The sequence below is a fragment of the Crocuta crocuta genome, unplaced genomic scaffold, assembly GCF_008692635.1.
Source record: "Crocuta crocuta isolate KB4526 unplaced genomic scaffold, BGI_CrCroc_1.0 scaffold54, whole genome shotgun sequence".
Lineage (NCBI taxonomy): Eukaryota > Metazoa > Chordata > Mammalia > Carnivora > Hyaenidae > Crocuta > Crocuta crocuta.
In genome coordinates this window covers 2,873,041-2,889,033 of record NW_027530356.1, presented here as the reverse complement: position 1 = coordinate 2,889,033, position 15,993 = coordinate 2,873,041, and the positions used below count along the sequence as shown (strand labels likewise).

General features: G+C 41.5%; 1 protein-coding gene and 1 pseudogene across 5 annotated transcripts in view; both read left to right on the top strand.

Moving 5' to 3' along the window:
- The first annotated feature begins 6,555 nt into the window (after positions 1–6,555).
- On the top strand, positions 6,556–10,230 carry LOC144233117 (large ribosomal subunit protein eL15 pseudogene; annotated as a pseudogene).
- Positions 10,231–14,057: 3,827 nt separating this feature from the next.
- HLTF (helicase like transcription factor) overlaps positions 14,058–15,993 on the top strand; it is a 52,609-nt gene continuing 50,673 nt past the window's right edge. For all 5 annotated transcript variants that reach the window (XM_077765873.1, XM_077765872.1, XM_077765876.1 and 2 more), the window contains exons 1-2: positions 14,058–14,239; positions 15,457–15,664. In XM_077765873.1, the coding sequence (XP_077621999.1) occupies positions 14,220–14,239; positions 15,457–15,664 (228 nt within the window). In that variant the 5' untranslated portion in view covers positions 14,058–14,219. The remainder of the gene's footprint in view (positions 14,240–15,456; positions 15,665–15,993) is intronic.

The following is a 15,993-nucleotide window of genomic DNA, read 5'->3' as shown; positions in this document are numbered from 1 at the left end:
CAAGGCATCTTTAAAATCTCCACTCTGGAAACACTTATCTAAAGGAACAAAGTATACCAGCTCAGAATTTCTTATTGGTATATCACCACATGTCTTTTTTCAGTTTTTTACTTAAAGAGGCCAACTCATTAGGGCAGAAAGCAGGACAGGCGAGCCATTCTAGAAGTTTAAAATACCAAATGTTATTAAAGTAGAACGTAGGGATTTCTATAGCAACCCAAAGTATAATGGTATCCAGAACTTGTCTTGCGCTTTAAGGAAAGGATGATAGTTTAGAATTCCAGGTAGCGGGATGTCCAGGTGTTTCACTCTTTATTTCTGCTCAGATTATGATCTCACGGTTCTTGAGATCGAGCCCCATGTCGGGCTCCATGCTAACAGTTCAAAGTCTGCTTGGGCTTCTCTCTCCCTCTCTTTTTGACCCTTTCCTGCTCATGTTCTCTCTATTGCTCTCTCAAAATATAAATAAACATTTAGAATGCCAGGTAATAACTGCACATATGCCCACGTTGCCACCCAAAGCCAACTTTTACTCCCATTTTTCTACTGTCATGCACAGCACAAGACAACATCCACATGGGCTCTTTGATTTGCTCACGCTGGTGCCTTCACTGAGGCCCAGCCAAGCCAGTGTTGTCCTTTCCTTTCCTTCTGCAGCTTCCATCCCTACCTACCCTTTGCCTTGGGATTCCTTCTCCCACAGGACTACTCCTAAAATCGATCTTCAGGTACCCGAGTCTTGAATATATTTGCTCCTGGTTAATGCTAGGAAAACAAAACAAACAGGCAGAAACAGTAAATAACAAAGATGGGTAAATTTCAAAAGTTACAAATTCTCACAAAGTTCTCAGACTTGTCCTCTGAGCTACAGTTGTCAATTTCCCTAAAATTTCCCAATGCCACATACACATACACATTTCCCTCCTTACCTTTTCACTCAATAAAGCAGGGCTAATGGAATAGATTCCTCTTTTGCTCAGTGGGACAATTTACATTTCTGGTGACTCCAGATTACATTTTGCCTAGCTCACTCAGTTTCTATCATAGTCAAGAACAGTCCCTTCTGGGGCGCCTGGGTGGCTCAGTTGGTTAAGTGTCCGACTCTTGGTTTTGGTTCAGGTCACAATCTCACAGTTTCATGAGTTTGACTCTGCACTGGTAGCATGGAGCCTGCTTGGGATTCTCTCCCTCCCTTTCACTCTGCCCCTCTCCCACTCACACACTGTCTGTCTCTCTCTCTCTCTCAAAATAAATAAACTTAAAAAAAAAAAAGTAGCCCCTTCTGGAATTTCCTTATATAGAATGACTCCTAACTTGAAAGAACACATATATATGTGTTACCACACAGGCAAACATATATAAATTAACTATACCTAGTATAAATACATCTATTTCATGAGTTAACATTGTTTTTCTATGAACTATGAACTAATAGAATTTTCTATGAACTACCTGTATTAATTTTTTAAGAAGATGTACCTGTTAAATACATATACTTGCAATTACTGGCTTTGCATTGCTTCTGTTGTGAGAGTCCAATCCTATATCTTTTTAGAAAGAGTTATTCTTGAGAATAATTTTATGGTAAAAAATGGATGTTTTACAAAATATTTTTCAATGTTTATTTTTGAGAGAGAGAGAGAATAGGAGGGGCAGAGAGAGAGGGCAAGACAAAATATTTTAAGTGATGATTTTCTTGTTTCTGGGCCAGACAAGTCCTAAAAAAGGTAGTATATAAACAGGTTATCTGATTTTTAAAAAATTACATTATACAAAATCTTTAGTCTTTTCATTAGTTATATATTTCTTAAACCAAACAGACCCTTCACGGTAAACCAGTGGTTCCCAAACCTGAGTGTGCATCAGACATTCCTGGAAAGCTTGTTAAAATACTTTTTGCTGTGCCTCACCCCTACTTTCTGATTCAGTAAGTCCACAGTAGAGTCAGAGAAACTACATTTCTAACAAATTCCTAGGCATCGTTAATTCTGCTAATCTCCAGACCAAACTTTGAGAACCATTCAGTAAACAAGTTGGCTGGATGAATCTGAAATCTTATTACAGCCACAAATTGTTTACAGTGGTAACTACCTCATGAAATAGTCTTACATTTCCACATGCATAATGTATTGTACCGATCACAATACAGGATATTTTGACATTAAAATAAATCAATCCACAAATATTTATTGAGTTAGGAGAGTGCCAAGAGCATTCAGCTGATAGTCAACTTTTCTTTAAAAGTTTCTTTATTTTTTTCTTTATTTTTTTAGAGAGAGAGAGTGCAGGAAAGGGGCAGAGGGAGAGGGGCAGAAGGAGTGAGAATCTTAAGCAGCTCCACACTCAGAGCAGAGCCTGACTGGGGCTCAATCCTGCAACCCTGAGATCATGACCTGAGCCAAAATCAGGAGTTGGATGCTCAACCAATTGAGCCACCCAGGTGCTGCCAGCTGATAGTCAATTCTAATCCCAGCTTTACAACTAACCGTGGTCTTGGTGCCAACACTCAATCTCCCTAGACTTGAGTTTCCACATCAGTAGACCAAGGGAGTGAGCAAGATGAGGTATCATCCATATCTACAAAGCACTTGATGATTCTTTGCTACTACATGTAAGCCAACATGCTGAGTGAAGTGAGGGAGTGTGAGACACAGAACCTGCTCCTTAGCTGGGGACACGAGATACATACCCAGAAAAAGATACCAGCCTAAACCCATATAATGGTGCTTCAGAATTCCATCCTGGTGGAATGACATAGGAAAACTATCTCTTCACTCAGGCTCAGACTAAGGGAATTTGGACTTCTTCTAGAATATTCATAATATCTTTAACAGAGGAAACCATTCTCCCCCATTTCTTTCTATCCTCCCTCTTTCCTTCTTCTTTCTTTTCTTCCTTCCTCCCTTTCCCTCCCACCCCCTTTTTGATAAATACTTACTGGGACTCATAAGACAGATGGAAATGCCAGGGTAAACAGCCTGAAACCAAGTCATCTCAGCTGAAAAGTTACTTTACCTTACCAAGCCTGTTTCTTCAACTATAATACTGCTATTGTAAGCCTCTTATGAGATAATACACATAAAATTATTCCTGAATGGCCTGCCACATAGTGAGAAAATGTTATATCCTTGTATCTTCCCAGAGGGTTATATAGTGCTGGACACTTGAGTAATCTGAAAATGAACAATGGCCAGACATGTAGGCCTTGGAGATGAGTAGAGAATGAATGAGGGACAAAAAAGATTGTAAATACTAAATACACCAAGGAGAAAAGGAAAAAATTCACTATTTGTGGATTAGAAAGTGGAATAGTACAGTGATTAAGAATTTGTGAGGGGCACCTGAGGGGCTCAGTTGGTTAAGCATCCAACTTTGGCTCAGGTCATGATCTCACAGTTCGTCAGTTCAAGCCCCACAATCAAATCCACGCTGACAGCTTGGGGCCTGGAGCCTGCTTCAGATTATGTGTCTCCCTCTCTCTCTCTGACCTGCCTCTGCTTGTGCTCTCTCTGCCTCATTCTCCCTCTCTCAAAAATAAATAAATAAACAAACAAACAAACAAACAAACAGTAAAAAAAAAAAGAGTTTGTTCTCTTGGAGACAGACTATCTGGATTTGAACCCTGGCTTTGCAATTTACTAGCTATATTGTGTGATCATGGTAAATTATTTAACCATTCCTTACCTGTTTCTCCATGTGTAAAATGGAAATAATGATAGCTTCTAGTCTTTTATTCTTTTATTTTATTTTAAATGGGCTAAAACCTGTTAAGGGTAAGACATATATATTTGGCACATTATAAAAGCTTAATAAGTGAAAGTTGCTATTATTATCATCTTTCAACCTAATTCCCTGGCCACTCCAGTAAGGCTCTTGTTCTTGGGAATACTAAATAGCAGAGAGGCTCTCATTGCTTTCGGTTGGAACTACATTAAGTGCATTCCTGGAACTGCTTCCCTGAGGACTCCTGCTTTTCTCTTATGAAGTTAATAACATATAAAGTTTACATCAGGTTCACATTCCTTTTTTAAAACTGAGCAGAGGACTTAAGGCAGCGGTTCCCAAATTTTGCTGCGCATTGGAATCACTGGGGAGCTTTTCAAAGTACCATTGCTCACATTGCACCCCTTATCAAAAAAAGTGAAATCAGAATGTTTGGAAGCAGGGACCAGGCATCAGTATCTTTAAAGATTCCAATATGAAACAAGGTTGGGAACCTCTGGCTTAACCGACCTGTTTTCCTTCTGATGCTTGTGATTAATAAATTAATGACTTTATTTGGGACATTGTTTCATTTTTCTAAGTAATGTGTGTAAAAACTATGATAACAGTAACAGGGCTGATCAAGCTGTAAACTAAATTGCTCTTCAGTCAATAGTGCCCTCTGGTGGTGTGATTAGAACCTAATAATAATCTGCTTTTCTTGGGCAGGAAGAATGCCTTTAACACAGGAAAAAGGTGTCCAGGAGAACTATCCTCCACTTCTCTGCCCCTTTACTATTTATACATATATCTAGAAAGGGAAATTTAGGTCTAGCATGTAAGCTAATCAAGATCACACAAGAATCATTGATAGCTGTGAAACTGAAATGTAACTGGCCCTCCAACTTCCTCTTTCTCTCAAGGGCGTCCTCCCCCCAGAGTGGCGCTGTCTTCACAGCCTCCCAGTACCAGCACCACCAGTTGTGCATCAGTAGCTTCCGGGTTCTATTTCTAGCTCCCAAGCATGACCTTGATTCCTGCAATTGCTAAACACAGTCACATAGCTGACTTGAGCTAGGGTTTTCATTTCTTCTGTGGGGTAGAAGGGAAAGGTTACACTCCTGGCTAGGAAAGTCTGACTGACTGGGCCTTCTGGTTAAGGCAACAACTGTCTCCATTTTACAAATGAAAATGAGGCCCAATGAGGTATTGCCATCATCAGTAGGAGGTGGTTCATCTTGACACAACTCTGTTCTCTGTCCTGAATCCAAGAGGCTGCATATCAAGTGGGGAAGCTGAAGCCCAAGTACAGAACTATTTTCTCCAGGCAGGCTTCTTCTTCTTCTTCTTCTTTTTTTTTTTAATGTTTTATTTATTTCTAGGAGAGAGAGAGAGAGAGAGACAGCGTGAGCAGGGGAGGGTCAGAGAGAGAGGGAGTGACAGACTCTGAAACAGGCTCCAGGCTCTGAGCTGGCAGTCAGCACAGAGCCCGACGCGGGGCTCGAACCCACCAACCGCGAGATCATGACCTAAGTGAAAGTCGGACGCTTAATCTCCAGGCAGGCTTCTGAAAGCCCCTGGCTAACCTAAAGCCCCAGCACTAATGTAACATTAGAGATGTGGCATTCTCAGTATGAGGTAACAAGGAATGATGCCACAATACTAACAAAAGCAATGGATTGTAGGGTCTAAATGAGAGTAGGAGGGGCACCTGGGTGGCTCAGTCGGTTAAGCATCCGACTTCGGCTCAGGTCATGATCTCACGGTTCGTGGGTTCGAGCCCCGCGAAGGGCTCTGTGCTGACAGCTAGCTCAGAGCCTGGAAGCCCGTTTCAGATTCTGTCTCCCTCTCTCTCTGACCCACCCCTGCTGGCGCTGTCTCTCTCTCTCTCTCACTCAGAAATAAATAAAACATTAAAAAATAAAATAAAAGAAAGTAGGATATCAGTGTTGGAGGGTAGAGGCAGAAGATTTAGGGACTAGAGGATGGGAGAAGGGGTGGGGTGGGTCCTTGTAGATGGACTTGCAGAGTGGAGTCTCTGAAGCAGGGATGGAGTGAATTGAAGATTAGGAGCAAGGGAGAAGGGAGGTCTGGGATCCCGTTTAGGTCTTTTTCCTGGAGATTGAGACTGAGAACAACCAACTGCTCCACTGCCCCTACGAAGACTTCTGGAGCAGAAGCCTGGTCGTCACCACAGTGTGACTCCCAGGACATTTGGGCTTTTGGGGACCAAGACACCATCCTGGCCAGTGTGAGTTGGTGAACACCTGGGCGTCCTCAGCCATCTTCCCTTGCTTGGCACAAGGCAGGGTCGGCCGCAGGTGTCTCCCCTCTCCTACTTTTTGCAAAATCTCGATTTCTCAGAACTTCAAATGACATCATGGTCTTAACAAACTGTGACAGGTCTAAACGAGGCTTTGCTGACGCCATCCCAAGAAAGTTAGGGATTGCCTCAACTCCCGCGGGAGAAGGGATTAATCCTGCTTTTTGCATTCTGCTGAGAGTAAAGCTTCCCGGCAAGTACTGCAGTGATTTCTGGGAAACACAGTCCTGGATAAGGATGATGCATTCCCAGAGAATTCTGGGATGAGCAGATTTTGGTTTCCACCTTCGCATGTGCATTGCGCTCTGGAGCCTGCTACTTGCTCTCGCGAGAAGTGGGCACAGGCGGCCAACCGCAGAAGCTTGGATTGGTGTAGCCTAAAGGCTGGCGGAAGTAATTACACTCATTGCCTCTGCTTCTAGATCGAGGTTCGGTTTGACCTTCCTACGGTTTGGGATTTATTCACTCCAGAGTTCACAATCTGGAAAGGGCTAACAAGCAAGCTGAGAAAATGGCATAAGTAGAAGGGCATGTGTTTTAATTGCTGTGCTGCGCGGAAGCGAGTGGGTAAGGTTTCCCAGAGCAACTCAAGTTGGAGCTGAAACCAGGACCGCGAGGCAGGAGGCGGACTGGGGGTCCAGTCGGGGCTAAGGCTTCTGGTAGAGTACTAACGTGGTTTTAGTGTTCTGCTCTCACCTAAAATTTTTACCCTATTTTTATAAACTGTTAATTTCTCAGTTTTAGTAAAACAAGTAAATTGTGTCTTTAGCTAAGTTTAGCCTGTGTGATGCCACGTGTAGATTTTTTTTGCGTTTTTTTTTACTTTTGATTTTTGTGTGACTTTTAATGTCCTTGTGTATATTTTCAATTGTTAGATTAAATTGTGTGATGTGAGGTAGAACATTAAACTAGCCTCAGAATCAGGAAATGGGGATTTAGACTGTAGGCCACAAGGATAATTAAGCCTCAGTGATGAGGAAGAAAAATATGTAATTTCATTGTGTTTGTTCTGGGACTTTGAACTACCTCAAGAATAGAAAGCCATGCAGTAATATTTGTAATGATTCCCTAGCTTTATGAATGAGAATATTTTGTAAATAGGTAGAAAGAGGAGGAAGATGAAAACATCTAGTTATACAGTAGAATTACAGTAAGATTTTTAGGTTGATGTGGACTTTTATTTTACTGTTTGCGTGGTGTTGTTTAATGTTGGAGTAAGAGAGCAAATATGTTGGGGCACAGGTCAACGATGCGGGGTCAAAGCTTGCTGTGGTGGTCTCTTAGTTTTGTTTTGGATGTGTGTTTGTTTTGTTTCATATTGTTTTTGTTTTACAGGCGATCCCTGACTTACAGTCGTTTGACTTAATGATTTTTTTGTCCTTACTGTGGTGCAAAAGCAATTACATTCAGTAGAAATTACACTTCATATTTTGAATTTGGATCTTTTCCTGGGCTACTGATATGCAGTGTGATACTGTCATGATGCTGGATAGCAGCAACTAGTGGCAGTGAGTCGCACCTCCCAAACAACCGTGTGATCCCAAGGGCAATCAACTGATAAACTTCGAATTATTCTGTTTTTCACTGTCAATACAGTATTCAATAAATTACATCAGTTAATGCACACTTTATTATAAAATAGGCTTTGTGTTAAAGGACTCTGCCCCACTGTAGGCTAACAAATCTGAGCACATTTATGGTAGTCCAGGCTAAAAAGAAGGACNAGGCCGGGCTAAGTGATGTTGTTCTGTTAAGTGTATTAAATGCATTTTCAACTTAAGATATTTTCAACATGGGATAGGTTTATCAGGACATAACCCCATAATAAGTTGAGGAAGGTCTGTAGTTTGTTTTGGACAGAGACAGTATCCATTAAGGAAGACTCTTGCAAAGTGTGGCATTGATTGCAAGGGACTCCTGGGGTGGGTGGTGGACAGCAGGACAATCCCTTGGCTAATTAACATGAACAAAGTCATGCCAAGTCTTAGTGTTTGGGAAAACAGTTACTCCTTTGTTATTTCTGTAGTCCACCCTAAATTCTACATTAAATTGATATTTAGAAATATGGAACTGCATTCTTTCTGGGTTTAGTTGGATGAGCTTTTCATTTCTGTTTTATACAGTCTCATTAGACATTCTTTTAAGCACTCCATCATATTTTAAATGGACTGCATCTCTGACTTGGTGCTTTTTTTCTCCAGCTTTAAAGACTCCTTTGCAACACACCAGTGAAATCGTCATTCCCCTCCAGCTTCGCTGCTTCCTAGTGCATGAAGCCTCCTTTCCCTAGTTCCCAGAGTCCCGTATTTTTTATCTCTATTACCCACTTTGTTAATCTCCCTTGCAGTTTAGTGTTTTGTAGCTCATTTTGTTTACCTTGCTGCTAACCCCATACAAGACATGCATTATTTTCTTTTGTATATTTAGAGATTATATATTAGTTACTTTTTTCTTTTTTTCTCCAGTTAAAATTTTTTTTAATTAATGTTTATTTATTTTTGAGAGAGAGAGAGACAGAGCACAAGCAGGGGTGAGGCAGAGAGAGGGAGACACAGAATCTGAAGCAGCTCCGGGCTCTGAGCTGTCAGCACAGAGCCCTATGTGGGACTCGAACCCACGAACTGCGAGATCATGACCTGATCAGAAGTCGGACACTTAGCTGACTGAGCCACCCAGGCACCCTCCAGTTAAATGTTTTAATTTAAATTTTAGTTAGTTAACATAGTGCAATTTGTTTTCAGGAGTAGATTCATCACTTACATATAACATCTATTGTTCATCACAACAAGTTATCTTTTATTCTTAATAACCATGTACTGTTCATTTTTGTATGTGTATATGCAAATATCTGGCACATAGACCTCTGTAATTCCCAGCTGGAGGCCAGGAACCCCTGGCAAAGGTAATAATATTTATCCACCTATTTTTGGTATAAAAAAGATAAATAGATAAATAAAAATGTGCAGATTTAAAAAAGCCTTTCAAAAGTATTTTTACTCAAAATATATGACTTCAAGTTTGTTAAAAGCTAATTAAAAGCTCCTGACTAAAAACCTGAATAAAGGAAGTTTTAGGTGATGTTTCAATAATAAAGGGATTCTTGGGGTAAAACATTGAGAACTATTCTATTTAGTACTTAGAAAAAAAATTTTTTTTTTTAATAGTTTATTGTCAAATTAGTTTCCACATAACACTCAGCGCTCATCCCCACAAGTGTCCTCCTCCATGCCCATCCCCCCTCCCCCCACATCCATCAGTCCTCAGTTTTTGTCAGCATTCAAGAGTCTCTCATGGTTTGCTTCTCTTCCTTTCCCCCACCATTTCCGCCCTTCTTCTCCCCCTTGTTCCTCCGTCAAGTTCCTCCTAATCCTCCTATACGTGCAAACATATGATATTTGTCCTTCTCTGCCTGACTTATTTCGCTCAGCATAACACCCTCAAGGTCCATCCAGGTTGCTACACATGGCCAGATTTCATTCTTTCTCATTGCCATGAGAAAAAAAATTTTTTTAAGAGGAACTCGAAAGGGATTGTAGGAGAAAGGCTCATTTCCTTTCCTTCTGCCAGTAGCCATTTAACTCAAAGGCAACCAAGAGGGGTGCTTACAAGTACTTCCTGAAGCTATGGTGGAAGACGCAGTCTAATGTAATGCACTTTATTCTCGGAGTGCACTACTGGCAGTACTGCCAGTTACAGGGTACCCCGTTCAACCCAGTGTGATAAAGCATCCAGCCTGGGATACAAGGCCAAGCAAGGTTATGTCATGTATTGGATTCATGTGCATTGCGGTAACCACAAATGCCCAGTTTCAAAAGGTGCAACTGATGGCAAGCCTCTCCATAGTGGTGTTAATCAGCTAAAGTTTGCCCCAAGCCTTCACTCTGTTGCCTAGGAACAAGCTGGACACCACCATGGGTTCTGAGAGTCCTGAATTCTTACTGGATTGGTGAAGACTCCACATACAAATAAAGCTATCAGAAGAAATCCTGACACTTAGTGGATCACCAAACCAGCTCTCAAGCACAAGGAGATTCAAGAATTGACATCTGTAGGCCCCAAGAGGCATGGCCTTGGAAAGGGTCACAAATTCCATGTGAGGCAGCTTGGAGAAGACACCGTATTCTCCAGCTCCACTGTTACTGCTAATGTAAGTAAATGTGTGTAAAATTCTTACCTAATAAACAATTTATGACAGTCAAAAAATATTTTTTAAAATATATGTATCAGTATTGTCACTTCTTTCCTAAATTCAAATTTTCTTTGAAATAAAGAGTAATTTTAAACAAGGTTATGGTGATTTATCTCTTACCATAGTATCTGAAAAAGCACATCTTAGACCACCATGCTAGCATTGTTTCACACTGTTTCCAAAAAAATGTGTATTCACATTACGGGTAAAAATGTATGTCTTGTTCTTTTAATTATCTTTCTTTTTATAAGATTATAATGTAGCCAACTGTTGTTTCCTGATAACCTCAATTTTCTGATTATTTACAGCCATCTGTGTTGACTCTACTATGCTAATGTAGGTCATCAATGCTTTAATGTTCACCTAAGGGTACTTCTGACTTTATTTCTTTTTGACCAAACACCTGCTAAAAATATTTGAGAAAGGGAAATTTCATTTGTAAGTATTATAAAATTACCAATTCAAGCATGATACTAATATATTCTGATCCTAAAATTTCATCTGTTTATGAACGTAAGTCTCTTGGAATTTCTAATTCTATTAGGTCAGGAGATTAAATTCCTCCAAATACGTACTCAATTGCTTTTTTTTTTTTTTTCAAATTTCAGAAATGTTTGACATTTTGCAGTTTAACTTTCTAAAGGATAGCAAGTTAAACCTTAATTTTGGATTAGCCTATGTATGGTTGTACGATGCAGTGGTTTGGTGAATTGTAATGATGACTAAAAACTGATTTGCTAACACAATATAGTTTCCCACATTAAAAAAGTATTTTTGATAATATCTAAAGTGTATTTTGAGTTGGGGTTTTGGTTTTTTAATTTTTCAGCCATAAAAGAGGCAGAAAAATATTCACCAATCCTTGCAGTATTCGTTAAAATAAGCACTTTCACCATGGCCATGACAAGAACCCTAAGTAATTCCATAGCCCAGAGTTGTGCTTTCCTGAAGTTAAGATCCCAGGCAGGCCCTTCTCTTCAGCAACTCTGGTCTTCTGCTGAGTAGGAGCATTAGTCAAGGGCTGAAGGAGGAGGAAACAATTATCTCCTGAGAAAGGCTTCTGTAATCTGGAACACCACAGATTTCTCAGAATGGGAGTTGGGATCAGGGTGTCTCCTGGTTCTTGATGAAACAATTTAACAATCAAGGACACACAACTGGGAAAATGACTGGCTTCTGGACACAGGGTTATTCTGGTATTTAGGAAAAACACAGCTGCTGAGCACCAGGAAATAAGCTTCAGTCAATTATATTTCTTGTTAAATGCTAGAGGACTCGTTAGATAATAATTCTATTGCAATAATAGTAACTATAGATCATTTATTGAGTACATATTTCAAGGCAGGCACTTGACAATCATTATATTATTAAGAAGACTTTTACTTGGCGTTCATTTTATATTATTTCCTCTGCCCTGCCAGCTGATGTAGCCAGAAATCTGCCCCAGAATCTGTTGGGGGTCCTGATTAAGTCTGAGAAGCTTCTGTTGTAAAAAAGTCACAAAAGATTTTCTTTGATCCTTTCCTGTCTTCTTTATTAAAAAAATATTCAGAAATAGTATTGTATCAGTCTTAATTTTTTTATTTTGAAAACTGTACTGTGATTGTGTATGTTGTTAAAATAAACGGGATAAGAGATATGAGGGAACTTTTGGGTCTAGTTTTGCAGCTTTTCTGTAAGCATAACAAAAACAAAGTTGAACAACTTTACTACAGTACATTTTAGATCTTTTATTTTCTTGTGGCCAAAAAGCAATACATGTTCAACAGAGAACATTTTACATACATATAATAAAAAAGGAAATGAAAATCCCCTGATTCAACCATCTAGAGGTATCTGCTATAAATACCTAGGTGTAAATTCACTGAGAGGTATGTGTATATGGACGTGTAGTATGTACCAGTTTCAATCATGGACTCCATTTGCAGAGATAAAGCTTTGCATTTTTTTTTCTATTGAATTTTTGTCTTACACCTTCAGTTTGCCTAATGGGAGGTAACTTAGTCACTTCCAGGTAGTTTGCGCATGTTAAAATTTCAAGTCCATTAAATACGGGTTTCAGATTCAGTCGCCTTTTTCTTACTCTTTAGAGGTCTTATGCTTGGGCTCCATTCATCTTTAGCAGGCATTGACTACTGATATAACTTGTCCTACCTCGTTTTCAGGCACCAGCCTCCGCTCTGTTTGCTAGAACCATGACCTAGTGAAGTCCTCCAGCCTTCACAGAGCTGGAGACTCCTGGGGACTGTCGTAAGATTTTGAAAGGCTGCACTTGAGTCCTTTAACAGGGCCCCTTTATTAGCCTTTAAATTGCCCTAGCACATTTATCTTCTCTTAAGACTCTAAGATCTGCAGAACCTCGAGGCTACACTCTGGAAAATGAAGCAGAGCTTTCTTTTTTAATGGGATCTCAGAAATTATTGGGCTATCCTCCTGCCTCCCTTTGTCATGCTTGGCCCAGGGGGATGGCATTCGGGCTCTTTCCCCAAGATAACACTTAAGAGATGTACTCTTTAAACTCTCAGATGTCACTCCTTAAAATTCTCTTCCACTGAACTTTGCACTATCTCCTTATGGGTGAATAAAGCAAGCAAACAAGCAAAAACACAACATCATATAGTCTTCCGCAGCCTGTTAGTTATGACATAAATTTGGAAGTTTTTGTATCACAGCAAGACTTTTGGAAATTAGGATTCTTAGAGTTGCTGCAAATTCAATTTCTTTTTCCACTGCCATTCTTACAGGTGATAGTTTAGGAAAACAAACAAATGGCTCTTGAAAAACTGCCTCACTGACTACCCCTCATCGTCTGCTGATGGAAGGGTAAAACGGACGACTCTATTACGGCAAGAGTAATATCGATCACATTCACAAAGACATTTCCTCTGATCCTCCAACTGTCCTAACAGTTACACGGACACCTCAGTGCAGTGCAAAGCCACTATCAGCTTCTCACTCTGGTGCTGCTGCTGCACCAGTTACAAGGCCGGCTTGAATTAGCCTCTTTTGGGCTTCCAAGGCGCAGAGCTCAGCCTTGCCAGCCACTCAGTTGCTGCCGACCCCCTGGCCAAGCCACCCCAAATCCAGTTCTCCTAGGACTGTCCTCAGACTCACAAAAGCCAACCGTGGCGCTGCTCCTACAGCTCCCTGAGGAAAATAAGCTGCTTCCCACCTCCGCACCCACGTGCTTCAGGCGAAGCTGCTCCCCCTCACCACTCCCAGCACTCACCACCAAAGTTACGCATCAGTCACTAGAAACGAAAATTTTCTTTAAAAAAAGAAAATGCAGGAGGCTCTCCTGAACTCGACACGATTCAGATTTGCTAGCAACACTTAACATGCATACTTTGAGGGCAAACCCCTCGGGGTTCACCACAGGAAGTGAAGGAAAGCAACGCCTAGGTATCTCCAGAGCTCGGAAAATCTTGGAGCTTATTTAGAAGACCCCGTTACAGATCACATCAAATGAGAAAATTAGAGGCAGGATGAGGTAAGACCTGAAGAAGGGGGCTGAGACGTGAGGCCTGAGGCAAGCGGTGGAAAAGAGAGTCGTTTCCCCGTGCCTGAACGAAGGAATCAAACAAAAAGCCGACACCGCCAACGCGCCACGCGGCGCTTTCCCGCGCGCCCGCCTTGGGGGCGGGGAAGAACCCGGATGGAACCGCCCCTGCAGCCGGGACCCCCTACAGTCTTTGAATCCCTGCGTGGGGCGGAGTTGCCCTCCCTTCTGAGCTCCGGTTGGTTCATTTCCCGAGGCCCCTTCCTCGCGATTGGACTTTGCCAATGTCAGTCACAAAGCGTCGCTGGTCTCTCAGATTGTTGCTAGAAGGCGACGGCGTCGACGTTTGAGTAGACTCGCGTCTTACTTCCAGTCGTGCGCTCTTCCTTAGGCGCTCGGAATCGGCCCTGGGCATCTCGGCTGTGGGGCCTGTAGGGAGGCGTATCGAGGCGGCTCGAGAGCGATTTGGGGCGCCCAAGCGTTCCGCTCGTCACCCGCTCAGCGCCATGTCCTGGATGTTCAAGAGGTGAAGGGGGCGTAGGGGGTGGGGCGTAGGGGGTAACGGCCTTTCGGCGTCCCCAAATGAACCTGACCTTCCCCGCGTTCCCTTCGAGTTCCCTTCGCGTTCCCAGTGCAGCTGGTATTCGTACTGCCGGTGGTTCGTATCGCCGCGGGAGAAGTAAATGCAAGGTCTTAGCTGGCGAGGGGAGGCTTCTCAGGCGAGCCTCCTGCCAGGGCCTTGGGGAAATCTCTCTCGAGGGCTGTGGTGGCGGTCCTGGGGTTCAGAGGTCAGCTCTTTAGCCCGGATCTTGATTGAGCAAACACCCGTTAGATGCCCACTGTGCGCTAGGAGATGTGCTCGGAATTAGGGGCCGATTAAGACAGCCCTTGTCCCCGAGTACGTTACAGGTTATGTGCATTCATAGGCGTGGACATGTATTTTCAGTGGAGCTAAAAGGCGTACAAGGAGGGCACTTGTGGGGATGAGCACTGGGTGTTATATGGAAACCAACTTGACAATAAACTATTTGTAAAAAAAATTAATTAAAAAATTTAAAAAAACGTACAAGGAAAACGCGGGGAAATAGCTTCCGTCTTTTAGAAGAGTGGAAACTTCCTGGAAGCACCTCAGCGGACTTCCTCTTATTTTTCATTTTTCAGATTGGTTTACACGCCTGTTCCTGAAATAGTTATCCATGAGGGGCTTGGGAGGGGGTGCCCTTAAACCAACGGAGTGGGAAGCTTGAGCTCAGCTTCCCATGATGGCATGGTTTGGGTGCCTGAATACAACAAGGGTTCTGTTTGCAGAGAATTAAAATAGTGGATGCTTGATTTATCTGTAATGATATAAATGGCTTCACTTATAATCTGTATTTGCAAGCCTTTTCTAGTTCAGTTTTTGTTGAAATATGGCATGTAATTTAGAGTTCACAGACATCACATACATCGCAGTTGAAATAGATGTTCTTTACTAGGAGAGAAATTTGCAAACCCTTGTTTTCATTTTGAGAACTCGGTGGGTAGAAGAGGCATTACTGAACAGGTGGGTGTCTTGGAAACCTTCCACACTCCAAACCGTGCTTTACCCAGAGAAATTCTTATCAATCATTTTGCAGCAATTCACACTAAAGATGTAACATGTTGAAATAAAGTGACAAAACAAATGGCCGAAAATACAATATCGGCGTTGAGAAACTTGATTAAATATTGTATTGTTTTTCACTGCTTTTTCTTTTTTAATAGAGATCCTGTTTGGAAGTACTTGCAGACTGTCCAGTATGGAGCCCATGGAAATTTTCCACGCCTCTCATATCCAACTTTCTTTCCCCGTTTTGAATTCCAAGATATTATACCTCCAGACGATTTCCTAACTAGTGATGAAGAGCTAGATTCAGTTTTATTTGGAACTTTGAGAGGTCATGTAGTTGGACTACGCTATTACACAGGAGTAGTGAGTATAATATTGGATATTAAAATGAAATATATCTAGAAAAGAATTGGAAGGTGATTTTACAGTTAACACTTTAGGTAATGAGATTTTATCTGGGCAAAAGATTAAAAAAATACCTAATGACTAATTTTTTTTGCATTTGTATCCTGTTTGTAATGTACACATCACTTTTTCCTATATGGTCTCATTTGATGGCTGCAATGATTGTGCCACAGATAGGACATCTATTATCCCCTTTCTTTTTTATTTATTTATTTTTATTTTTAGAGAGAGGAGCGGGGGGAGGGGGGAGGGAGAGAGCGAGAGAGAGGGAGGGGGAGAGAGAGAGG